The sequence below is a fragment of the Amphibalanus amphitrite genome, unplaced genomic scaffold (assembly GCF_019059575.1).
Source record: "Amphibalanus amphitrite isolate SeventyFive unplaced genomic scaffold, NRLGWU_Aamphi_draft 000642F_arrow, whole genome shotgun sequence".
Lineage (NCBI taxonomy): Eukaryota > Metazoa > Arthropoda > Thecostraca > Balanomorpha > Balanidae > Amphibalanus > Amphibalanus amphitrite.
In genome coordinates this window covers 240088-267729 of record NW_024882136.1, presented here as the reverse complement: position 1 = coordinate 267729, position 27642 = coordinate 240088, and the positions used below count along the sequence as shown (strand labels likewise).

Here is a 27642-nt window from a genome sequence, read left to right as displayed (position 1 = left end):
AGCTCAGAAATGAGGATATTAGAATTACTGTTAATGCGAATTTCATCTAACACAAGAGTGTGCCAACATTCCACTAACCTGCGTCATCGTGTAGGCTCTTGATCCAGGTTTTGGTTGGCGTGACTCCCATCTGCTCCCACAGCTTTTCGTTGGAGGAGTGCATGTCACTCGTTGCTGCCACCACCGACAGACCGATGCTCTCGAGGCGGACGATGACGTGCACCAGCTCGCCTGGCGTCATGGCTGAGTCCAGCTGGTAGTACAGGGTCTGTTTCCACGGCGAGCAAAGTCCCCGCACCATCAGTAGCTGCAGCTTCGAACCGCGCAATACTTGGTCGGCTGTGCTGTCGTAACAGTAGCGGCTGTCGAGCGACATCTCATCGAAGCTGATGACGCACAGACGGTCCATGTCGCTCATGTCAGTCGTGACAGCCTCAAGGACGGAAGCAGCGGCGTCCATCACACCGGGTGTGACGCGGAACGCGCGGGTCCAGCGAGACAGGGTGCTCGCGGAGGGCAGCGGAATCTTCAGCACACTTTGGGCGTACTTGTATCCCTTGCGCGTGAGGCACCGCAGGTTGGACACGTTTCCAGGAGACCAGCGGATCCGGCGCCCTGTCGCCGCCTGGCGCACTTGACCACGGGACAGAACCCCGGACTCTAGAAGACGGTCCAGCTGTCATCCTTTTTCGGTGGCGATACGCAGGCGGCGCTGAAGGCGCGACCTCTTCTCGTTCCGACACTTCCTGCTGAGCTTCCATAGGCGCTGTTGCATGTCATTCACCTCCCCTTCCAGGTGCACTACTTGCTCAAGAGGAGTGGTTTCCTCGAAGACGATCACTGGACAATCAGGTCCAGGATCTGATCCAGGCCGTTCCGGAGCAGGTCCAGGATCGCCGGTCGGACTGCCGCCGTCGCTGTCCCTGGAGGCGACAGAAAACAGTGAATGTCAAAACTGCTATGTAATATTTAAATTTATAAATTCTCCCGTTACCCGGCATTGCGCGATTGGATGGTAGGGGTCGGGGTGTACGCAACAAGCTCTGCTTAGCATTAGCACCAGCTCAATATACCAGAATTGGACACCCAAAATATTTGAGAGGTACCACTGGCTGGACACCCGAGAATTGGACACTGAACGCATAGCTACCTATCATCGATACCTATTCAATGTTCAAAAGGTCAAACAGGCATATCTTGAGGGAATATAGTGGTAAAAAGCTATATGATTCAACAATGATACTTACAACAAAATGATACACCAATGATACAACAAATAGGCGCACTTATGTATATTCCAGGAAAAGAAAACAACCCTTATTTTTGAAAACTTACTTTTAAAAGCACTTCACAAGATTTACCTCTGCCAGATATGTTTCCAATGACGGGCTCTAGGTAGGTAATTTTTGAATTCCTTGAGCACCATAGGAATTTACAAAACATTGCCTAAAGCTTGACTGTGAAAATCATAAAACTGTATTGTCAGTTTAGTCAAGCTGACAAGTTTGTGCTACAACCCAATCTCACATCATGTCAAAACAAATAGCATACCTCGACAGCTCTTGACCAGACCCTGCAGTGGTCAGCTCGTCACTCAGCTTCTTGAGGGACCGCTGCTGCAAACACCCATCTCGCTGTGCAGATGTCACCTCTTGTCTCCTGCAAGGAAATAATGATTTAATGAAGCAAAACAAATAACAATGTAAAGAACACTTTTCGTAATTCGTTTATTAGGGCTGATCCACAGGTGGCTATTACGGCCCAGTCAATACAAGCAATATGAGAGTACCTAAGTCACAAAAATCATCATAGTAAAAGACACACAAAATGTACAATGGTACTAAAAAAAAAACAAAACACTCAGGTGGCGACATGTCTCTATCGGAAGAACCGCATCAGCTGTGCCCTGGAGGCGGTCCCTGTCACCTCTCGCGGCAGCCCGTTCCAGGCCGCCGCGGCTCTGTACGGGAACTGCCGCCGAGCCACCGCCAGGCGGACTCGGGGCAAGTCGATCACCGCCGAGCCCGCAGCGGTGGCACGCGTGGCCCTCTCTGAGACGACGGCTCGTGGGCGAAACATTGCCCGTAGCGAGTCAGGGGCACCAGCGGCATACAGGGCGCGATGCACATTCACTGCGTCCCTGCGCGCGATCACTTCCCCAATGTTGGGCCAGCCGAGCGCGCCGAGAGCGGGGGTGATGCGGTCAAATTTACGGAGACCAGAGACCAGTCGTGCGGCAAAATGTATGACCTTCTGCAGTCGGTCCAGGCGGGATTTGGAGGCACCACCCCAGACTGACGAGCAGTACTGGAGGTGGGGGAAAACATGGGTTTGGACAAGGATTTTAAGGATGTCTGGGGAGAGGTGATGACGAATTTTGAATAATGATATGAGGATTGCGTTGCACCGGCGGATGATGGAGGATATGTGTGGCTCCCAGCTCAGGGTTTGGTCGAGGAGAACGCCCAGCACTTTGATATGTTTTGTTGGCCGTATAGTTACATCATTTACGTTAATGGCGAAGTCTTCAACTCTATCAACTGAATTTTGCGTGCCGAAAAGGGTGAAACAGGTCTTCTCCCCATTCATTTTCAAACTATTCAAGCTGAACCAGTGCTGGAGGTGCTGGATGTTCTCCTCGGCCCGGGACTTCAGCACTTGGATGTCAGTGGGATTGGAGGGTGCTGAGTCCAGGATTTGGGTGTCGTCCGCGTAGGATATGAGGCGGCCATGGGGGAGGAAACAGGTTAGGTCGTTGACGAAGGTGAGGAAGAGGATGGGACCCACGATGGACCCCTGGGGGACGCCGTGGGAGAGTGGGAGTGCCGTCGAGGAGCGGACAAGTTGGGAACGGCCGGAGAGGTAGCTGCTGAACCAACGGGATGAGATGCCATACCACTCGAGCTTGTTCAGAAGCACCGAGTGATCGACACTGTCGAACGCCTTGCTCAGGTCGATTGACGTTACCGCCGCGACGTCACCGTCATCGATCCTGCGAGCCGCCCATTCGACAGCGTCGAGTATGGCATCTTCGGTGGAGTGGGATGGGCGATAGGCATACTGGGATGGGGAAAGGATGTGGTTAGTGACGAGGTAGGAAGTGAGCTGGGAACACACAACCTTTTCAAGGATTTTGGAAAGCGCTGGGAGGATGGAAATAGGACGGTAGTTGCCTGGCTGGTTGGGGTCACCGGACTTAAGGATGGGGGTAACAATGGCAACACTTCATTCTGTCAGCAGATCTAGCAGAGAAATAGATATGTTAACTGAGTTCTGTATGATCGCAAGATGTCTTAAAGGAAATAGTTCACTTTTAACATGGGGTTTTGAACTGGAATAGCAGTTTCGTAGCTTGAGCTGAGACTAGCACAAATCAGGAGCTTTTACGGCTCAATGATCACCCAAGACGAAGATATTCCATTTCTCGTTCCGAAAAGAGTGCCTTGCAGAGGAATGTGTGCCTTGCACAGGAATGCAGCCACGTCATCGTCAGCCAATCAGCATGCTGCTTACAGCCAATGCAGTATGCGTAGGTTTGAACTACGCGATATGATTGGTCAACGCGTAATAAGCTTCCGCGTCAAACATTATTTTGCGTAGAATATAGTTCGTCCAATATTAAAATATAGAAAAAAATTGTTTTAACAAAAAGGTTTTATTTTATTTCATGATCATTCTGAGCATAAAAAATCATAAATCAATAGCAAAATACTAATTTCAGGAAAGTGAACTGTTTCCTTTAAGTTACATTTAGGTCATAAGTGTCATAAGACAGATCTGAGCAAAAACTGAATTCGTAAGGAAAATTGGGCAACAAATGTTCTTGTGAGGTCATTTCAAAAGCATAACATTTAAAAAAGTACTTATCAATTCATACATAAAAGTATCAGTGCAAAGCGTAATGATGCTGATGCAGCCTGAAAATTTGCATTAACCCGCGCACCGACGGGGGGGGGCGGATATCCGCCCCCCCTGAGGTTTTACGCGAATAGCGGGAAAACCGCGGCGCGTAGCGCCGCGAAATTTGGTATGACTATTCCCTAATCAATTTTACACATGGTGTGCCAGTTTGAACCTCCTACCTTTCAAGGTCAGGTCACCAGGTCACTTTGAATGACCCAACCTCAAGTCACATTTTTGCAACTTTGTCACCGTGCCAGAGCTACAGTAGATGTCGGAGGCCTTTGAAAGTCGCAGGATGTTATTAGGTCATTAGTAGCTACAATTTGTATATCTCGGAATTTTGATATCGGTGACCTAAGGTCAGGTCAATTTCGCGACCTCCCCATTATAAGTCAATGGGGGAAAAATCAACTCCCTGTTTTTACCACTAAAACGGGTCGGAATGGCCCCATATACCATACATGACTTCATATACGATCAACCTTCACTACCTTGAGGTCTGTTTTGCTGTTGGGCAGCTGTGAGGTCATGTGACGTCATCAAAGGTCACCAAAGGTTTTTGGCCAATAACTCCGTACAGGAACAAGATACAGACGCGTGGATGGTCTCATTGTGTTCAGCTCGTCAAGACGCATCGAATGATATACATGATGACCTCGAGGTCACGTGACCTGAGGTCAACCTTTGACCTTGACCTTTCGAGGTCAACATATATATCATTCGATGCGGATTGACGAGAGGATCATGATGATGCCCTTAGTTTGTTCCTATCTTGACTAATTCGAAAGTTATTCGAGAAAAACTCTCCATATTTAGTGCCGCCATTTTGACTTTTTCGACCCCTGTGACGTCATCTTTGACCTGACCTGAAAATGACCTTAGTAAAAATTGTAGATCTTGACCGTGCGTATCCGATGCCGTTTACCGCTTGTCGCTATCTTGCTTCGTTCTCGAGATCTCAGGGGGGGGGCGGTCATCCGCCCCCCCCGTCGGTACTAAGTTGGCGCAGACCCCCGTCGGTGCGCGGGTTAAAAAGTCAAAGATAATACTAATTACCTACTCAGTACCTGCTATAAACAATTAACTATTAAGTGACAAATTTGTGAACTATGAACAATAATAAAACGTGAAATATCCTAATCGTATAGCGGACATTTCAGGTACCTACTGCCAGTTATTTGTGAAGAGTTGTTAGACTCGCCTATTTTGTTTTCCAACAAAGGATAAGTACCACCTGGACTCTGGAGAATACCTCATTGCGTCATTGATGCATCGCTTACACATCCTTCTTATTAGCTGGCTCAGCTATCAACTATCAGCTATCAGTTATCAGCTATACCCGCCTTGAGTTGATAATCATAGGTTCAAGGTTTCATAGCCGGCCATATACACATGTTTTGGTATTATAGCTTTTTTGAGGCATCTCATGAGATGCGAGATCTGTCGACGCTAGCAACTTTCTGGCAAACTCCTCAGAAAAAGTGACTAAGTTTATTCTAAAAAGTGACCTACACGTTCGTACAGTCTCTGCTAACTAAGGAGGATTTTATACCAATGTAAATGATAATAAAAATGGGAAATTTTGAGTGGAAATTTTGAGTGGAATATAGAGAAGAAAACATCCAAACAAACATATCCAGCAAATGATCATATCCATGATTACCCATATTTTTGACGTGTTGTATGTTTTTGGTTTGCAGATTGTGTAACTGTTCAACTCACCTGTTGGGGTTCCCTACTACTTGCCGAGCGCAGCCATATGGGATAGTTCAGGATGGAATGAGCCTGAGGGAGGGAACCCACAAGGAAGGAACTGTTGTATTTTTGTTGGTTTGTAGGTTATGTTGGGTTATGTTAGGTAAGATTTGTTTTGTTTCTGATTTATTATTCTCCAGGTAGCGCCTGTCCTTTGTTGGACAAATGAAACACGCATGGGCCGAGCATCTGAGACAAGATGACTGACAAAAATAAGAATAAAATCATTGAAATATACCTATGCAAAACTGTAAATTAACCCGGCAGTTGCTGGGGTATTTCGCCACCCACCGTTTGCTGGGGGGGGGGGGGGGCGTTAAACGCCCCCAGCCGATAACTCGAGAACCAATAGGCGCAGCGAAACGCACGAGGCGGCAAACGAAAGAGCGCGACGAGACGCTTCAGATGAGTACTTTAAAGTTGAATTTTGAGGTCACAGGTCGGGTCAAGGTCAGGTCAAACACCTGAAATCGGGCTTTCAGTAGCATGGACTTCAGGACTTCGCAATGGGCGCCTCTCGTCATAAACTCTGTCCAAACGGTGCACAATCCATCATATAAGGCTTACAAGAGTGTCAGCTCCATGTCGGGGTCAGTCAAGCATAGGTCAGGGTCAAGGTCAGGTCAACCGGGTAGGCACATATCCCCGAAAATCAAAACTAATATTCGCAGCCTGTGACACATGTTTGATAGGTAATTTGGGGCGTAGAACACGATGGTGACATTCATTTTATCATATGTGTACGTGTTTGGCTCAAAAAGTTCAATTTAAGAAATGCATGTATCATGGTCGTGAAGTAGTCACGAAAAATTGCCAAGATTCAGTTCAAGATTATGGAAAATGCGGAACAATAATCAATAATCGAAGATAGCCATTCGATTGATCATGGTATTGGCAGTCTAATGGCGTTTACGGCATGTCTGTATGTCTATTCTGTGATTTTATATGATTTTTTGAACATATGCCGTTTTTGGTCGAAAACTCAGAAATCATGACGTCACTAAAACCTCGATATCTTAAAAATTTCCCGACCGATTTTTTTTGAAACTTTGTTACAATAAACTTCAATAAATTCCCTACAGGTACCCAAAATTTGGCGCGCCTGCGGCGCGCCGTTTTTATGCTACGGCCCGGCGAAAAAAGTGGGGGCGTTTAACGCCCCCCCCCAGCAACCCGCGGGTTAAATGATATTCCATGCAGCTTGCCTGAAGGTTGATGACGGCAATTTGATGGACGGTACTGCTCCAGCCTTCAGCTTGGGCTTCAACTTCACATTTGATGGCATGACAGATCGCTGAACTTTGAAGGAATCATCCAGGTCATCATCCAAAAAATGTTTCCCACGCACTCGGGCAGTCTTGAGTTTGACATTGATTTTGTCCTTTCTGGCGCACCTATGCTGATGCATCCATTCTGATTTCAAGTTACTGATTTTGGGGAATGAAAAGAATATGAGTCCTATTCCTAGAGTTGTTGAAACACTTTGAAACGGCGCAGTGTGGCATGCTGACTCACAAACACTTAAAACACTCACTTAAACCAAGCAAAGTAATAACGATCTAACAAATATAAGTATTTCACAACTGTTGAGCCGACACCGATCAAAATCCAGAGAAGAAGAACGGCTGCAAGAAGAGAGAGCAGGCGCAAAGTAAACAATTTTAAAAATGGCGGCGGAACGCGCCACTAAACGTAACAATTGCGCAGAAGCTGTCGATATTGTGACGTCATTAGTCACATTTTTGCCTATGGAGTAACACAAGCACGACACCCCCCTGGGTCAGTAAGATTTTTCCTACATGCCGCATACCTGCTAAGTAGTTTCGACAGGTTTTGGTGACACTTTTATACAATTGTTTTGTCCATAATTTCGAAACAGTGATTGCGCTACTGCTGTGGATAAAGATTTGAAGGAAATTTATAGAAGAAAATGCATCAAAATACCTCAATTCAAAAAGAATCGCGTCTGAAAATATCAACTCAGAATGGCACAACAATTGGATATCCTAGGAACATCATACATGAATAATTTGCCACGACATAAGAACAAGAAGAAGGTATAATGTATAATATTCCTAGTGATTAAACGTGAATTTTCCAGTGCTCTTGCAAGAATATTTTCTTTATTTTTGTAATCGTACTTTGTTGATGACCTATGGCTAAACTTTCGTGAAATACATAATATTTTCCATATTTTACATGATTGTTTCGAGGAAAGGACTACAACTGTCAAATAATAACGCAATAACTTAGGCCCAAGGTATCAGTGGACATATCAAACGAAGATAAGAAACAAGCGATAACGGATTTCGATTAACCCGCGACCTGGTGGGGGGGCTATTTTTTGCCCCCCCTCCAGACTTTTCGTTATATCTCGAGAACCGCTACGCCGATCGTCACCAAACTTTCAGTACCCTCCCGGACATCAATTTTACACATTGTGACCAAAATTTTTTTTCCAAAGGCTATGATAGGTTGGCCGAAAATGACGTCAGAGTGACGTCATGTTCTGCCGTTTTCGACCCAAAAAAGGGTTTCGCGGGAAGAGCTGTCAGGCCTATAGCTTTGCAAACACAGAAAAATGATAGAGACATAAAAGCTGTAGAATTGACAGGGCTACAAAACTGCTATCTCGGATTTTTGAAATTTTTGAATTTTGACCCCCAAAAATCAAAACATAAATTTTTTGGATAAAATAATCGAAAAATCCAAAAAGTTTTTTGAATTTCGCAAAAACCGGAATATATGTGATAGTCCTTAGCGCCTTCCATCCACATACCAAATTTGAGATTGATACCTCTTTTTTTGGCGAAGTTATAGCGAAAAAACTGTTCAAAATTGATGACGTCAAATTTTCAAACTCAATTTTTAGCAATTCTGGACCCCGTAGCGCAAAACAAAGACCACCATTAGACTCCTCGTGACGAGCTGCATCGAATCAAACCCATTTTATGCAAAACTATCAACTTTAAGATTTGACCTTTTTTGGCCTGACCTTGACCTGACCTTGACCTGAACTTCACCAGAAAGTGATCTAAGCCGTACCTGATAGTCTTATAACCAACACCATTGAGTTGGAAATGAAAAATTGGCCATAAAACATGCATCACACAACCTTAGTAAAGTTGGGCTCATGTGACCTGACCTGTGACCCTTGGTGACCTGACCTGTGACCTGACCTAGTATTGTCAGTGACCTCTAATAGCAACATATCTACTAGGCAACTGACGCCCTATCGCTGATTCTCGACAAAATGCGTTTTCCTCGGTGTTATAGCGCATTCCCTAGAGGACCCGTGAACGGTGAAACATTTCATCTTTGACCTGACCTGTGACGTCATCGGTGACTCCGAGGTCAATGAAATTTGGTTTCCCTTGACAAATTTGACAGGCCTTTCGAACGCCGTTTGAATTTTGCGGATCCGTCCAGTAGTTTCGGAGATACGAGGGGGGCAAAAAATAGCCCCCCCCCCACCTAGCCTTTCTCATAAACATTTTTTACTATTACTGGTGTATAGTAGAATAGTGATTTCAAGTTTACTAATCACTGTTGCCCTCTGTCTTATAAACAATAGTGAAAAGTAATTAGTAAAAGAGTAAGATTTCGGAGCTCAGTAACGCTTGAAAACGAGTCATGGGACCTCCGTGTGGAAGATATCCTTTTAATTTTATTTTGATCGTCGAAATGCGGTAGACACCGCTGCAGTTCTGGCTATATATCTTGGTAGCTAGACCAATGATCGGCACGGGACCAGCACCCACGTTAACGTATCGATAATTGAACGAGCTATCAAATAACATCGATTTATGCCATGAAGGCACCGGCGAATGTTTGATGAATCATGCGATTTGGAGATAGCTGGCGCAACTAGATATTGTTTTCGATGGAAGGGGGTCAGAGTTTTTAACCCTCGCACCGACGGGGGGGGCGGATATCCGCCCCCCTGAGGTTTTTGCGCCGCGAAATTTGGTATGACTATAACATCATCAATTTTACACATGGTGTGCAAGGTTGAACCTCCTACCTTTTAAGGTCAGGTCACCAGGTCACTTTGAATGACCCAACCTCAAGTCACTTTTTTGCAACTTTGTCACCGTGCCAGAGCTACAGTAGATGTCGGAGGCCTTTGAAAGTCGCAGGATATTATTAGGTCATTAGTAGCTACAATTTGTATATCTCGGAATTTTGATATCGGTGACCTAAGGTCAGGTCAATTTCGCGACCTCCCCATTATAAGTCAATGGGGGAAAAATCAACTCCCTGTTTTTACCACTAAAACGGGTCGGAATGGCCCCATATACCAAATACCATACATGACTTCATATACGATCACTGGCGGTCGCAGCCGCTAGCAAAAGGGGGGGCCAAAGTCACACTCGCGGGACATAACATTTATCCGTCACCGGGGGGGGGGGGGGGGGTGATCGGCTAATTTTTTACGTCCACGAGGCGCCGCACAGTTGGCATTACTTATGCTTCATCCATCTCATTCTTGCGTGAAATCTTTGAGCTCAATTTAAGGCAACATCACCAGTTCCATTTACCGTCTCACGGTGTGCCCACCGGTCGGGCCGCTGCACCGTCCATGACGACGGATCGGTGTAGCATAGGTATACTGGAAGGTCAGGCACGCGGATTCATGACCTTACCACTATAAAACAATTCGGAAAAGTACAGATACATCTTGCTAAAAAGTACAGATACCTCTTGCTTTGAACAAGCATGTGAAACCCAGAGAGCATTTTTAGACTATGACATTTACCCATATAGGTACCTAGTTGTGTGGCGGCGGGAGAGAGTAGGTACACCGGCCTCTGGAGACCCCCACAGGTTCCGAGCTTTCAGAATTGGCATCTGAGGGCCGCGCGCGACTCCTGCGGGGCTTCGCAACGGCTCTGTTGGGGCTCACTCAACCTGCCTAGTCCTACTGCTAAAAAGACTGGCCCTGAGCCCTAAGGACTTCATCAGTCTCTGCCAGCCCCAGGACCCACACCGGCTCATGGGGTCCCGACCTCGAAATATGAGGGAATCAGCGCGGGACCATCAGGACGTAAAGCAATCTCGATCAGGACCAACGTAAGGCTGTGCCGGAGACTGCGTGAGCCCTCTGATCTTCAGAAACCCACCCATGTATGTTTTCATGTAGAGGCTAGTTTAGGGCCCTCAGAGACCAGTACAGGGCCTGCAAACTACAAAAGCCAGTAGTTTGAGACCATCAGAGACTGAGTTGGGCTCTCAGAGGCTAATGTGGGTCCTTCCTTACTCATTACAGGCCAGCATGGGCCCTCAGAGGTCAGCGTGGGGCCCTAAAAGACCGGCATGAGCCGTCGTTGGACCCCAGAGGCCAGCACAGGGCCCTCAAAGGCCAAGATGGGCCCTCCTCAGAGGCCAATGCAGACCCTTAGAGGCCGGCATCGGGTCTTCAGCAGCCAGTGCGGGGCCCTTATTGGCACCTAAAGGTTCGTCTTGGGACACCAGAGACAGAAATAAGGCCACCAGGGACCGGTGTGAGACCCTTAGACGCCGGTTGGGACCCCTGAGGCCGGTTAGGGGCCCTCATAGGCCAGATGTGGGGCCTCAGAGGTTGATGTAGGCTCTTAGCGGTCAACGTGGGCGCATGACCGCCACTGAAGTTCCCTCAGAGGTTGATGTAGGCTCTTAGCGGTCAACGTGGGCGCTTGACCGCCACTGAAGTTCCCTCAGAGGTCAGTGTAGGACGTTCAAAAATCGGTGTGGGAGCTATATTAATAGCTGGGCGTGTTTTTTTTTTTTAGCCTCGTGACGATCGAATAATTGCCAGGGCCCCATACACCTATATGGGGGCCCATTGGTTGTTTGAGGGGGGGGGGGGGGGCAAATGATATGATGGCCCCCTTTATTGACCTTTGGGGGCATGGCCCTGATGCCCCCCCCCCCCCGGCCCCCCGCGACCGCCACTGTGTACACATTACACACATGCCTCTGAGATTACATACTAGCTCATGCAAACTCTATGCAGGCCCCGGAGGTCCCACGCTAATCCTTAAGAAACCAAGCCGGCATACGGCGTCACCACCGGGCTTCTGAGGTGCACAGCAGTACAGCACCAACCCATGAGGTCTTACTTTAGTGTCTTGGAGCCAATCTCCTTTAGCAGGGCCCACCCACCACTGCCGAAGAGGGTCTCATGCCAGCCATTGCTGAATGCTGGGCCTACGAGAGCCTCAAGTAAACCCACGCTGATATTCCATATAAGATCCGGCCATACTCGTGAACCGGTGCCAGCGACGCTGACCGCCAAATTGACAGAATGCGAAACTGAGCCCACTCATGAGTGAAATTTACGTCCTTTGATGGCGCAAGAAAGAAAATGAAACATACGAAAAGCTTTTCTAGGACTTTTGTTCGATCTGAAAGGTGGGGCCAAAAGATAGTATGGCCCCACCTTTCAGCACCAAAGGGGGGGCCATGGCCCCCGTGGCCCCCCCCTGCGACCGCCAGTGTATACGATCAACCTTCACTACCTTGAGGTCTGTTTTGCTGTTGGGCAGCTGTGAGGTCATGTGACGGACCATCAAAGGTCACCAAAGGTTTTTGGCCAATAACTCCGTACAGGAACAAGATACAGACGCGTGGATGGTCTCATTGTGTTCAGCTTGTCAAGACGCATCGAATGATATACATGATGACCTCGAGGTCACGTGACCTGAGGTCAACCTTTGACCTTGACCTTTCGAGGTCAACATATATATCATTCGATGCGGATTGACGAGAGGATCACGATGATGCCCTTAGTTTGTTCCTATCTTGACTAATTCGAAAGTTATTCGAGAAAAACTCTCCACATCTAGCGCCGCCATTTTGACTTTTTCGACCCCTGTGACGTCATCTTTGACCTGACCTGAAAATGACCGTAGTAAAAATTGTAGATCTTGGCCGTGCGTATCCGATGCCGTTTACCGCTTGTCGCTATCTTGCTTCGTTCTCGAGATCTCAGGGGGGGGGGCGGTCATCCGCCCCCCCCGTCGGTGCGAAGTTGGCGCAGACTCATTCAGTCGGTGCGCGGGTTAAAGCAGGCCCCCACGGCACACCCACTTTTAAAATATTTCAGTATTCCGTGCGCACTGTGCTTCTTGCCATTAAGTTAAGGATCCCTGCAAGCATGTTGGTTTTGACTTTTGACCTAAATTGGCTCGAGCTCAATTTTTTAGGTCGAGATTTATTTTGCTGAGACCTTTCGTCTGGTCACTAACATTTCATTTTCGGTAGCTGCTTCATTTACAGAGCAATGCAAAGGAAAGGGAAACACCCCGGACCTGGGCACTGGATTGGACTAGACTTTGGGTTGGATTTCCCTGGCTCGGCTAGCCTAGTCCGTACCACATCTGTACGCGGCTTTAAAAAATGCACATCACATTTCAGTTGCATGTATTTCGTTGTAGTTACATATTCACATGGTTATATGATTATATCCGATCCCACTCGTCGTAGCTGACCGTCACCTACAACGCTGCTTGTAGGTGGGCATACGAGAACGTCGCACACAATAGCCCCAGTGGATGGCATCACAGTGCATATGTAATGCATGACTCCTTCCGACCAACCGGTACAGTCATTAGAAGATCTAGAAGTCATTTGATATGCTGGGGGAGGCATGCTCCCCAATAATGTGCTTCATTTTTGCTTTTTCAAAAATTTCTCGGATTGTGATATATCATGCCTATTTGTGCTGTTTAAATCAAACTTCTTATAAAAGTTGTTGGTTTTCCTCTCAATACCAGGAAACATGCGTAAGTTCATACTTTGGGGGCGCTGCAGAGGGGGACAAATACTCCAACGTGCCCCTGGAACCATCAGTGGTCACGGCGGTGAGCGCTATTTTGCTTCAAGTTGCATCTAAGTGTTCAGCACCCACAAAGTATTCAGCATCGTATTTGTTTTGTACTCACAAGACCAAGTATGTTTTTTCAGTTCAGGTTCAGGTTCAAGTAGTAGGCTAATGTTGGACTTGCGTTTATTCTATGCCGACATCGAAAATGCTTCGGTTACTGGGTATTGCTTTATCATGTTTCAGTTGATAGCCCGTTGTCCGTGTGTCTTGTCCTTTTTCAGTTAATGTCTCTCCTTCAATGAAAATCCATCGCAGTTCCCATTTTGAACGTTTCGAACATATCTCCACTTCACATTAGCTTGCCAGAAACACGCTTGACCTCATTCAGTTTGCCAGGATGGAGAGCCAACTTTTCATATGATTTAACGTGAGGTTTTAGCAACAATAGATGTTTTTAAAGAAAAAAAATGAAGTTTGTTATTTGTCAATAAAAGGCTTATGCCGAAAACTCAGGACATGCATTAAGACATTAAGTACATTTAAAGCTAAAAGCAAAACTCGTCAGCTGTTTTACTGCAAGGTAGAGCAAGGGTGAAATTGACAGCACGAAAGCAAACGTCATTCGACTTTTTTACTACGGCACGTGCTTTTATGAAACACAACCCAGGATCTTCCTACTGGTCACCAGTAAAACTGTGCTATAGTAACCTAGTAAATTTGCAACTCTAGGTAAAAGTAATTTTTGCTTTATGAAACAGAATTTTACTGGTCAGCAGTAAAATCGTGCTTTTTACTATTATGTAAAATGACGATAATAACTCAAGTTTATTGTACAAGACAAAGCTTTCGATACATAAAGTATCTTGATCACTGTCAATGAGATGTAGAATATTTGAAAATTCACAAATAACAAAAACCGACGCAAGTCGTTGCATTTCTTTCTTCCTAACATGTGACATTCACCCTATGACACTTTCACTGCTAATTTTGCTGCTATGCTAGACCATGTAATAAACCCGTTTCTTGTGTTGAACGTATTTCTTGACATGATATGAGCCGCTTCGAGACATTTTCGTTTTCGTTTCTTCATATTTCGTTCCAATATTTTGGTATCGTCCCACTTCGGCAGGTGCTGGCATTCATCTATGTGTAGTACGATCGCATTGGAAGTCCGGTGAAATTTGACATCGCTCTTATGTTCCTGTAATCGCGTTTTTAATCCCCTTCCTGTCTCGCCTACGTAAGTCTTATAACACCCCGAACAAGGCACTTCGTAAACAATGCTCTTCTCGGAGCCTTCGTTTTTCAAGAAAAGAGAAAAACGAAGGCTCCGAGAAGAGCATTGTTTACGAAGTGCCTTGTTCGGGGTGTTATAAGACTTACGTAGGCGAGACAGGAAGGGGATTAAAAACGCGATTACAGGAACATAAGAGCGATGTCAAATTTCACCGGACTTCCAATGCGATCGTACTACACATAGATGAAATGCCAGCACCTGCCGAAGTGGGACGATACCAAAATATTGGAACGAAATATGAAGAAACGAAAACGAAAATGTCTCGAAGCGGCTCATATCATGTCAAGAAATACGTTCAACACAAGAAACGGGTTTATTACATGGTCTAGCATAGCAGCAAAATTAGCAGTGAAAGTGTCATAGGGTGAATGTCACATGTTAGGAAGAAAGAAATGCAACGACTTGCGTCGGTTTTTGTTATTTGTGAATTTTCAAATATTCTACATCTCATTGACAGTGACAGTGATACTTTATGTATCGAAAGCTTTGTCTTGTACAATAAACTTGAGTTATTATCGTCATTTTACATCTGTCATGGATTCGTTACAATTTTTACTATTACTTTTTACTAGACAAAGCTGTTGTGTCACGAAATGCGAAGCGCCCCCTGCGTTCTGATCATGTTTTATTTGACATTTTTATTTGTCCTGCTTTCTAGAAAGGGTACAATTGGAAATTGTGAATCTATATTTTTCAGTTACCAGTGTTTAGTTCAAGTTTGAGTAAATTAGCAAAATTGTGCATATATTAGAATCTTGAGCTGGGTAAGGCGTCAAACTCTTTGAAACCATTTGGATAGTCTTGATTATTAAAGTGTGGACTGAGTTACTCTGGTTATTGGTGTCCAGACAGTGTGAAAATAAATCAGGACAGTGTTATCCAGTGCGTGTTCAAACCCACAAGCCCACAAGATTCTACAGTTTCAAAGAGTGCCATGGCCACGTCAAGCCGTTCCCTGTCTGATTTGAGACGAAAACGCGGACAGGACATGGCAGCATTAAAACGGGTTCGGCGAAGAGGATTAGTGCTTTTAGAAATCAATGGAACACGTGCCGAACTCTGGTCCATCCTTAAGGAGTTAGATGATGCACTAAGAAAATTACAAGACTCGAACTGGAATTACTTCGACCGGATTTCCGACGACGAATTCGAAAGAGAGCGAGCCGAGCGATACGAGGGAGACGCTACAGATAAATGTACAGAGTTACAAGATATGATTCTCGCCCGGCTACGCGACGAACAAAACGATGCAAGCATCCATGACCGCAAGACGATGGCTGCAAGAGTTAGGTACTGCATATGGATCCGTTGAATCTTCATCAGACGTGACTCGACAGCGAAAAGGAAACGAAGACGAAAACGTAAGAAGCGATAGTAGCGAAGACGAACAAAGGCGACTGCGACAAAACACGAAACGAAATTACGAATCAACCCACGAACGATATAGCGATATAAACGAGCCCCGATTCAACGAAGACGAAGCTCAAAGCCGAATAGACAACGAGAAGCGACGGCACATACGAACGAACGAAAATCACCGGCATTCCACGCCAATGTTCCGCCAGTGTCTACCCCGATTGGAATTAGAGACTTTTAGTGGCGACGTTTCAGACTGGCCGAGGTGGTATTCTCTATTCAAATCCCTTGTCGACGAGCAACCGTTATCTACTGATGAGAAAATGGCTCACCTGCAAAATTCTGTGACCGGTTTGGCACGCCACACCATTGGAGGTATGTTGTATGACGGAGGATTGTATCATGACGCACTAGCTGCGCTAAAGGATCGTTTCGGTAGAGATGAGGACATTATTCACGCGAATTTAACCCGAGTTTTTGCCGCTCCTTCGCCTACTTATCTTGACCCGCGCAGTCTCGAGCAGTTCCATGGGGCTCTCCACTGCGCAGTAACGGTTTTACAAAATATGGGATATGAGGGTGACCTGTGTTCAACAGAAAATCTACGCCGCGCAGTTCAGAAGCTACCGTCCGAAATGAAGAGAGATTGGGGAGAATATGCCATTGATATACACAAACCAAATTTAATTCATCTCGACAAATGGTTGCAAAGACAAGTGCGTATCGCCTTAAATTACGCTGCGGTTTCAAATGTAAGTGCAAGGCGAATGACAATGCTGGCCGATACACACCGTGTGCTTAAAAATAATAGGACTACTCTGACAACAGAAGCTTCAGCGGCGGTCCCGAGGGACTGCCCATGCTGCAAGATTGGTATACACCAGCTAGATGAATGTTCATCGTTCATCCAGATGAATGTTCGGGCAAGAGCTCAGTTTGTGTTTGCAAACCGACGATGTTTTTCCTGCCTAAAGAAAGGTCATCTGGCAAGATACTGTAGGCACAAAGAAGAATGTGGAATCAATGGCTGCGATCAAAATCATCACAAATTACTGCACGACGAGTCGCGCGAAACCGAGGAAGAAAATCAAGAACAGAGAGCGGTAGCGTGTCTGCAGAAACACATTGGAGGCATCGGGCCATCTCGGCGTTCGAAGAAATTTCAGCTGCGTTTGCGCCCATTGACTGGGGAGGACGATGAAGAAATTTTGGTCTCTGAAGCATTCTCCGTTCCTGGTGTATATAATAGAACACCAACGATTTCGGCAAGAGATATGTCCCGGTGGAAACATTTACAAGATTTGCCCATCCCGGATTGTACACAGGGAAAAATTGAAGTACTTCTCGGTGCAAACGTCTTGGAAGCCGTATTGCAGAAAGAAGTACGAGTTGGGGATGTTGGTCAGCCAGTTGCTATACGTACAGCGTTTGGCTGGACAATCACAGGTTCAGTTACTGACTTTATCCCGGAAACGACCAGAGAAGTAATGTGCATTGAGCATACGGACGGAGATGAACAGCTTGTAGAAATTATACGACAATGGTGGGCGACAGAATCATTTGGGACGCTCTCCGGGGGTGACAATTCAAGCCGGGAGGACACCATAGCTCAAGCGCTGTTGGAAAGTACCGCTAAGAAATGTGGAGATCGGTATGAAGTTGGTATTTTGTGGCGAAACCCAGAGGTTACTATGCCCCAAAACAAAATCATGGCGGTCCGAAGGCTACAGTCGCTCGAGAAAAACCTACTGCGCCATCCTGAAAAGGCAAAGGCCTATCAGGAAGCCGTACAAAGCTACATTGAAAAGGGCCATGCCCGCAAGGTACCTAAGGAAGAGCTGAATGGTAATTCCAGTCGGAAACGTTGGTTCCTCCCGCATCACGCGGTGACAAACCCGAATAAGAAGAAAATTCGAGTCGTCTTTGATGCAGCTGCAGTTTATCATGGGAAGTCATTGAACAGCGAGCTCTTAAAGGGACCAGATCTCTTGCAAAATCTGACTGGGATATTACTCAGGTTTCGCCAGGAGAAGATAGCCTTGGTGGCCGACATAGAGCAAATGTTTCACCAGATTCGCATCATTGAAGATGACCAACCTGCAATGAGCTTTCTCTGGCGAAATTTAGACACTTTCAGGGAGCCTGAAGTATATAAAATGACCGTGAGTGTTTTCGGGATGAAATGCAGTCCGGCTATTGCGAGTGACGTCCTGCGCAAAACAGCAGAAGACCATTATGACGGAACGCTCCTCTCAGCAGCTGCTGTTCTGGCAGTGAAACAAAACTTTTACATGGATGACTTTTTGAGATCCGAGTCAGACATGGAAACAGCGGTAAAATTGCAAAGGGAAGTTACCAGGCTAGTGGCACGGGGAGGATTTCGTTTCACAAAATGGGTTAGTAATAGCGCTGAAGTTTTGAGGCAAATAGATGTTGTAGAGCGCGCTCACCCAGATCCTGAGGCATACAAGGACGACATGCACCAAGAACGGGCGCTTGGCTGCGTTTGGTTTCCGTCCAGAGACGTTCTTGGAATCCCGTCCCAAATTTGTGTGACATCTCTGACGAAGCGAGGCCTTCTGCAGGGAGTCGCATCAATTTTCGATCCTCTTGGCATCGTCTCACCGTTCACGTTGAAGGCCAAGTTGCTGATTCAGAGGCTCTGGGCCTTGAAGTATGCATGGGATGATCAGTTGACGGGTGATGAATTAGAAGAATGCGAGCATTGGCTGTCGCAAGCAAAGCACTTGCGCGAAGTTCAAGGACTCGAGTGCGAGCTCTATCGCAGCGAGTTGCATGTATTTTGCGACGCAAGTGAGAACGGCTTTGCTGCTGTCGCATACATTCGCATCATTTCAGCGCAAGGAAAACAGACAAGTTCCTTTGCAATGTCACGCGCTCGACTCGCACCCCTCAAACAGCTCACGATAGTGAGACTGGAATTGCAGGCCGCCGTCCTGGCTGTGAGACTGGCTGACACGATAAAGCGAGAAATGACCTACACATTTGATGAAACTGTCTTCTGGAGTGACAGTAAGATAGTGCTGCATTATATTCAAAACGAAAGCCGTCGTTTCCACACGTTTGTTGCCAATAGAGTTTCCGAGATACATGGGTCGTCAAAGGTAGAAGAATGGCGTCACATCTCAGGAAAGGATAATCCCGCAGACGTCGGTTCCCGTGGAACATCTCTGTCAAAACTGAAAGACCTGAAGGTGTGGTGGAGAGGGCCAGAATTTTTGGAGGTCGATAGGGACAAGTGGCCGGTACGGTCTTCGGTGACTCCTGATCTTGACCCTGCTGACGTAGAGGTGAAGGTACCGCCGGTGGTGGTCGCTGTGCTCACCACCAATACCCAACGCAAACTGCTAGACACGGAACGATTTTCATCCTACACCAAATACAGAAGAATTTTTGCTTGGGTCATACGGTTTGTGGAAAAGCTAAAAGCAAAGAAGAAACAAACCGAAATACCCAACTCCAGCTTCCTATCAAGTGCCGAGATGGAGAAGGCAGAATTTCATATAATTCGCGAAGATCAGATATGCCATGTTCCTGGTGTGACCCACATGTCACCTTACGTGGACCCGCAAGGTATTCTGCGGGTTGGCGGTCGTCTCGGTCGCGCCCCGGTGCCACATCCTGCCAAACACCCGATCATTATGTCGCCAAGGAGTGATCTGACGCGACTCATAGTGCGCGATATTCATGAGCGGCTCATGCACTCTGGCCTCCAGCACACCCTGAACGAATTCAGATTGCGGTTCTGGATGCCAAAAGCAAGAGGAGCAATTAAGAAGATAATCTACGGGTGCAGCTACTGCAGAAATCGCCGGTCACGCCCTACGGCTCCGCTGATGTCCGCTCTTCCTGACGTCCGGTTTGATCAGAGCTGTCCGTTTAGTTCTGTAGGGATTGACTACTTTGGTCCCCTTCTGGTGCGCAAATTCAGGAAGACGGAGAAACGATTTGTACTCCTCGTAACTTGCTTGGCGACACGCGCACTGCACCTGGAATTAGCTGCTGGGTTAGACACCGATTCATTTCTGCTAGCACTGCGCCGGTTCATCGCCAGAAGAGGAAAGCCTAAAATCATTTGCTCTGACAGGGGAACCAACTTCGTTGGCGGTGAAAAGGAAATCCGCAACGAAATCGAGACATGGAATGAGGGTCAAATTACGGATTACCTGAGTCAGAGGCACATCGAGTGGAAATGGAACCCCCCAGCATCACCCCACATGGGGGGAGTATGGGAACGACTGGTGGCGTCCGTCAAAAGAGCACTTAGGGTCGTGCTTGGAAGCCAATGTGTTGCAGAAGACGTACTCCACACGACGCTCGTGGAAGTGGAATATATGCTGAATGGAAGGCCGCTGACTTATGTCAGTTCCGATGAGCGTGACCCTGAAGCATTGACCCCGAACCATTTCCTGCTGGGATCCTCCGACACCGGTGCGGGCTTGCCCCCTGGCGTCTTCAGTGAGCGCGATCTCATCGGAACACGACGATGGCGACAAGCCCAACTTCTCACAGACCACGTATGGAAAAGATGGCGAAAGGAATACTTACCAACACTGCTCTCCCGACAAAAATGGCAGAGTGAAACTGATAACTTACAACTGGGTGCTGTCGTCTTAATTGTAGACGAGAATACACCCAGGGGACTGTGGCCCCTCGCCAGGGTGGTAAAGGTCTACCCAAGTACTGACGGCAGAGTCCGCTCTGCTGACGTGAAGACCGCCAACGGCGTCTACAGGCGCCCCGTAAACAAGCTCTGCCTGCTGGAAGCTCCGAGTAATGACTAGAGCGGGGTCGTTCGGACATCTGAGTGTTCCTGGTGCCACGACCGAGTGTTCCTGACGTCACACTTCACGGCTGAGTGTTCCTGACGTCACACTGGGGGGAGTGTTGTGTCACGAAATGCGAAGCGCCCCCTGCGTTCTGATCATGTTTTATTTGACATTTTTATTTGTCCTGCTTTCTAGAAAGGGTACAATTGGAAATTGTGAATCTATATTTTTCAGTTACCAGTGTTTAGTTCAAGTTTGAGTAAATTAGCAAAATTGTGCATATATTAGAATCTTGAGCTGGGTAAGGCGTCAAACTCTTTGAAACCATTTGGATAGTCTTGATTATTTAAGTGTGGACTGAGTTACTCTGGTTATTGGTGTCCAGACAGTGTGAAAATAAATCAGGACAGTGTTATCCAGTGCGTGTTCAAACCCACAAGCCCACAAGATTCTACAAAAGCTTTATGAGAAAGGCTACAGGTCGCGTTATAAACAGACCCCACCAGGGCGCGGGTTAATAGGAGCATATCTTGCCATAAATTTGGCTTTGTAACCAATACAAAGCATTTCAAAACCCTTGATAAGCAGAGCAGATATTTTTTTTACCAAAAAAATGTTAGTTTTCTAATTTTACGCGGCAAATATCATGCAAAAATGATGCCAATTATACATTCCCTATCACTTATACCTCTGGGCTAATGTGATAAACTGTAGTTTAGAGGTCATTGCCCTGGGCAGTAAACCCGGGCAGTAAACTTTTGTTTCCTGCCCGGCCTATCAAATAACATGGCATTTTGACACCGGCAGTTTCTTGGTCATAGTTTTACTGCCCGACTCGTGCTGTGCTTAAGGCATACCCCGGCATGTAGGAAAATGCTGATTTATTCACCTCGGATTTTTGCTACGGACCTCGTGCCTACCGGCACTCGATCCTCCACACAAAAACCTCGGTGAATAAAACGCGTTTTCCCAGCCTCGGTCGGGAATATATAAAAGTTACCGCAGGCGGCGCTTTTTCGACAGTAAAACCGGTCCAACGGTCGAGGCCGGCTCACGCTTCATGACCCCCCCCCCCCCCCCCCCCAGGTAACTAACGTCTATGCTGTTTCAAACAGGTTTCAAATGAGCCGAGCGGGGCACCTGAGAAACCCGCAGAAAATGGTCACTCCCGATGAAATCTACGAGATGTGCCCCATCCTCAACATGGATCAGGTATGACTATAGACCATATGTAATCGAAATCGTCCTAAGGTCCCGATACGTGTTGTGTTGTGTGCACCCAGCCAAAACTACAAACAAACTTTGAACTCGATCGTCTCAGCCATTCCCGAGTTATGGCACGGCGAACTCTCCCGCAGCCCACGGTCATAGATATTAATGTAACACGGAGCCGAAGCTTCAAGCCAGGGGACGCGGGAGGCATGTCGTCAGCTGTTCAATTGTAAACAATCGTTTTCTGTGACACCCGTTTCATTTTTTTTTTGATGCCTCACATCCCTTAGGTACATTAAAAATCATATATTTTTATTTAATTGACAGGAAATAATTTGTTTGCCAAACCATCCCCATTAAAAAAAAAAACAAGGGGAGAGTCAACCCAGGCCCCTATGGGACGGACAGAGGGGGGGAGTTTACCCAGGGCCCTATGTGACGATGGGGTCCCAAAAAGAAGAAGAAGAAGGAACGAGGGGGGCGAATTCAATACAGCAGTGGTGCAGCAGCGACATTACATCGATTGAATATACCTTATACACCTGATGATATGAATATACATGATAGAATATAGGTACCGAATATACATTGCGATTGCCGCTGGAAATCTCAATATGAAGGTAGGTAGGCATATGTGGTTGTGATCCTGCGCTACACGCGATATTTATAAGCATTGCGGACAAAATTCAGTATTATATGACCGTGATTGCGGTTTGCGTTTGAGCTCAGCAGTCGAGTACGTTGTGGCAAAAATACCAGAAGTGCTGCGTGCCCTGGATGCAGAAAAAAAAAACAAGATGAGTGACCCATGGATGCATCCTTCATCTTTCCTAAAGATCCATGCAGGTGAGGTTCCAGTGAAATTTGAATGCAATAGGTAGTTATTTTTGTTTTTGCTTTGATAAATGGTTAGGAAACATGATTATCATAAGTTGCATGAATCGCCCACTGCCCATGCTCTCTATTTGTCTGACATTCGATATCCGATCACCATTCTTAAATACTTCACCTTGCCATATGGAGAGCAGGTTTTAGGCCTGTGGGGGCTGGTCTCAATGAGCTCCCAGTGCATAGGACAGTCAGCCTCATATGTTGGGTAAGGTCAGGTTCAGTTAGGCCAGTCTGCAAAGCATGACAATTTCGATGAGATCTGGCAGGTGCTAGCTTGTCCGGCTGGTGAGGATTTGGTGCGGTGTGGATTTAGCCTGGTGTGGTGCAGGATTTCATGTAGCGTGGTGCGGATTTGGCTTGGCGCGGGGGATGTAGTGTATCGTGTTACAAATTTGGCTTTGGTGACAGACATGACGGACCCAAAGAGATAGATGACCAAAATTGAAAAAAAAATATTGATGGAGCTTCGACATGCAGTTCAGTGTGCAGTGGTCAGAACAGACTATGTCAGCGCTGGTGCCTGGTAGCCCCATGGTTGTGGTAGTCCCATCAATCACGTGGGTCATCCCCTGTTGTGACCCAGGCAGTCTAGTCAAAACCTTATTTCTACTAACCTAAACCTATTTCTTACTAATTAGGCAAAAATGAGATAATAGTGTAATGATAAAATGATTCGCAAGTCTTAAATTCACCCTTATATTAAACCTGGCCTATTTTCAGGGGCAAGCTCTGGATGACCTTCTGAGGGGACATCGGCATTCTTACAGAACTCAAGATGTATGCATTTCAAAAAAGCAGCGGCGAAACACCTTCAATTAAGGGGGGGGGGCACTGCCGACTTTTGGTCCGTCCCATTCTTTCCATGCAACGCCGGACGCCCATAAGGCTTATGTTAAAATACCAAAATCAAAGGGGGCGCGGTGCCCCGGTGTCTTCCCCGTTCCGCCGCCTATGTTTCAAAACTGAAGACTTGATAGCAACAAGTAAATATTTGAAGTTGCAGCCAAATGCTGTGCCTTCTCTGCCGCAAGAGGAACTTCATACCACTATTGAAGCAAGGTGAGTGTTAAAGGAAATAGTTCACCTTCTGTGATTTTTTAAAACAAATTTAGTCCGGACCTTTTGATAGGAATGATTCACAAGGACAGAACCACCGCTAAGCGAAGCTTGTTGCGGTGACCCTGCCCTCTACCCTCTGATCGCGCAATTCCGGTTCAATGGCAGAATTTAGAGTCCAAAGATTAACGTGCGCACATAGCCGCGCACGGCCGGTCCCCTCACTGACTTCGCCTGGCTACGGCCTGCCACCAACCGCAACCATACCTGCCAGGAGGCCCATAAATGTCAAGCGCCCGTCGCGCTTCGAACCCGGACTGTTATAACCGGGAACGCGTGCTCTCACCACGCGCAGTCCAACGCTCTACAGAGTACAGACTGAGCTACGGGACCGGCGAACAAATAAGCTTATGAATAAGCTTTATGAATAGGAAAAAAGGTGAGGAATAAAATTGAAATGAATTCTAGCTTCAAAGTACACAGTCCTACTAGAAGGTTTTCTTTGTTTTATTGATTAAAGCTATGAGCACAAACAGCTGGACAACCAATCAGCTGCAAGGGATTCTGCTCACAAGTGTTCTCGTCACTGATTGGCCACTGTGTGTTGAAGAGGTTTTTGCTAGCTGTAAATGAGCACTAGAACATGAATTTAACCCTCGCCGGCCGAGGGGGGGGGGGGTGCCGCCCCCCCCTAGGGTTTTATCGCGATAGCTCCGAACACGCTGGCGATAGAGAGCTGAAACTTGGCTTACCTGACCTTTGATTTCAAGCCGGATCTTTTGACACCAACCGCATTTTCGGGTCAGGTCAGACCTATGACCGATGACGTCATAGTGAACCTCTGCACGGTCTTCAGATGTCGCAACTTCGCAACGCCCTCACTGCCAGAGGAGCTTTCCCAAAGAAATGAAACTTGCAGGATCTAGTATTCATTAGGAGTCTCACAACTTGTATAGCTCATATTTTTACTAAAGGTCACATGAGGTCAGGTCATTTTCGTGACCTCACCATTATAAGTCAATGGGGAAAAATAAAAACTGCTATTCTGGCGCCGGGAACTATCTCCAACTATCTCCAGCACACAGAATCGTGATTTTATGCACTCCTTGCAAGGTTAGATGCGTCACTTTTGCAATGTTGACCTTGCGTGACGTCATTTATGACGTCATTAAGGTCATATTAGTTTTTCGTCAATAACTCCCGATCAAATTGAGCTAGCGAGTCGGGAAAGCCACCAATGGACTCAAGAAGACCTGCCGAATCGAATGATATGCGACATAATCTCTTTTGACCAACTTCGTGACCTGGGGGCGCTGACCTGACCGTGACCTGAGGGCAACACCCTAAGTTGACCTGACCCAAACAAAAAGTATATCATGCGACGCGCCTGAGCGATGCGAACACGATGCTGCCAAAATCGCGGCTCTGCGGCCGTTTTTTGCGAAGTTATTCACTAAAAACTGAACCGTACCTTGGGGCACTTGACCTGACCTCAGAGGTCACCGGTTGACCTGGGACCTTAAAATCGGGTACCAATCTCTGCGTCTCGTAACGGCGCATACTCTCGTTTTTCCGCGACGCGCTAGCTCCACCAGGGGCGAAACGGCGAGGGGGGTCGTACCGTTTTGCGCTACGTGGTCTAGAATTGTTAAAAATTGAGTTCAAAAATTTGACGTCATCAATTTTTAACAGTTTTTTCGCTATAACTTGGCCAAAAAAGAGCTATCGATCTGAAATTTGGTATGTATATCAAAGAGCGCAGGGACTATCATATATATTCCGTTTTTTTCGAAATGGCGCACTACAGACAAAAGTGGCGCACAACAGCTTATTTTATGCCTCGCTGTGTCGCAGCCTAGTTTTGTGCACTACCGTTGCAAGTTTCGACGAAACCGGACCGTCGAAATAAATACGCGTAATATTCCTCAACTTCAGCCACTGTAGCTAAAATGACGCACTAGAGACTAAAACGGCTCACATCAGTTTGCTGTATTCGTTGGACCGTATGTGGCGCAGGTCATTTTAATGCATCAATGTTGCAAGTTTCGTCGAAATCGGCCCATAAATGGCAACGTTATGGCCAAAACGCCTTACATTGAGAGTGCACGTGATCACTCGAGGTGGGGTGCCACGTGCAACGTGTGGCCTAAAGACAAAGCGACCACCCTTTTGCACTATTGAGCGCAGAATCCGCGCTCATACCGGGACCGAAACGGGGCAGGCCTGGTGTATCAGAGAGTGTACCCATTAGTGTGATGCGGAATAGTATTCTATCTAGTCGGCTGCTGTCTGGTGAACTTGGGCCAGCCGCCGGCCCGCCGCACGGAAGGTATAACCAGCCCGATAATTGCTCAAAGCCCGCTTGAAACGTCAATCAATTGAGCAGCAGATTGATATTCGCGAATATCAAACTAAAAATTCGATATTCGGACGGGGAACGCAATAACTCAAAAACCAATGAACCGATTTTGATTAAAAGGCCCTCATTCGATTCCTCGTTCCTTATTGCAGGTTGACAGCGATTTCTAGGTCACTAGGTCATGACTTTCAAGGTCAAGGTCAAGGTCAAAGGACGGGGAACGCTCTAAAGCCTAATGTTTGAAGCTCTTTGATCACAGTGGCTGTGTGCGGGGAGCGGGCCCGGATGGTCTTAGCAGATAGCCGTTCCCCTACACAGGCAGGCCGCAGACATGGTGCAACAGTGTATTACTGTAATATGACCGACCAGCCGGGGAAAGACCCTTCTGTTGCAATGCAATTAACCTTCGCCCCAGTGGGGGGGGGGGCATATTTTACCACCCTGTCGCGTTTTTTGCGTGTGAATAAAAAACCGCGGCGCGTAGCGCCGCGCCGCTTGGGGTAGCTTTTGGTACATCAATTTTGGACAATGTGTGAAATTTTTGACCCCAGGTCACGTCAGGTCATGTCACCAGGTCAAGTTAACTGACCAAGCCTAAAAAAGTTTGCAATCATGTCCAGCCTGCAGTGTTTGTCAGAAAGGTCTTAAACTTGGTGGATTGCATGCAGTTATAGGCGCCTACAATTTGTATATCTCGGATTTTTTATATCAGTGACCTAAGGTCAGGGCAGTGGCGTGACCTTTCCATTACAAGTCAATGGAGAAAAATGAAAATGCCTCTAGATCCGTGTGTACGCATGGGAACAGTCCAAATATTTCAGAATCACAATGATTTAGTCCCCTCGTGATGACCGAGGTGTCATTTTTGCTGATAGCCTCTAGAAAGGTCATCCGAGGTCATTTGAGGCTACAAACAGTTTTTGCCAATAACTCGCGATTGGAAAGAGATAGAACGCTGGGGATGGTCTCATTGTGTTTGTCTCATTGAGACGCATCGATTGATATGCAACATGACCTTTTCCGGTCAGGTCATGACCTTGACCTGAGGTCAAATTTTCAAGTTGACCTTTCAAGGTCAAATTATAGTTCATTCGACACGTCTCGGCGAGGAGAACGCGATTCTGGCAATAAAAATGTCGTGGCTTTTTGTAGTCGAAAGTTATTGTCGAAAAACACTTTTCGTTAAAACAGCTATTTTTGGAGTATTTGCCCT

At 46.7% G+C, this 27642-nt stretch overlaps 2 protein-coding genes across 4 annotated transcripts in view; one reads left to right on the top strand and one right to left on the bottom strand.

Moving 5' to 3' along the window:
- Nucleotides 1-27642, top strand: part of LOC122363844 (dimethylglycine dehydrogenase, mitochondrial-like) — a 367327-nt gene that overhangs the window by 120476 nt on the left and 219209 nt on the right. For all 3 annotated transcript variants that reach the window (XM_043333585.1, XM_043333584.1, XM_043333586.1), the window contains exon 4: nt 22027-22123. In XM_043333585.1, coding sequence (XP_043189520.1) covers nt 22027-22123 — 97 coding nt within the window. The remainder of the gene's footprint in view (nt 1-22026; nt 22124-27642) is intronic.
- LOC122363845 lies at nt 584-7379 on the bottom strand. The gene is made up of 3 exons (XM_043333587.1): nt 6864-7379; nt 1552-1659; nt 584-923 (listed from the first exon to the last, which is right to left on the bottom strand). The coding sequence occupies exons 1-3, from the start codon at nt 7064-7066 to the stop codon at nt 680-682; spliced, it is 555 nt and encodes a 184-aa protein (XP_043189522.1). The 5' UTR covers nt 7067-7379; the 3' UTR covers nt 584-679.

Coding starts and splice junctions, on each gene's coding strand:
- LOC122363845 (XM_043333587.1), bottom strand. CDS start 7,066: ATGCATCAGCATAGGTGCGCCAGAAAGGACAAAATCAATGTCAAACTC. Junction 1,660..6,863: donor TTGCCGTCATCAACCTTCAG/GCAAGCTGCATG, acceptor ATTTCCTTGCAG/GAGACAAGAGGTGACATCTG. Junction 924..1,551: donor TCTGGTCAAGAGCTGTCGAG/GTATGCTATTTG, acceptor TGTCGCCTCCAG/GGACAGCGACGGCGGCAGTC.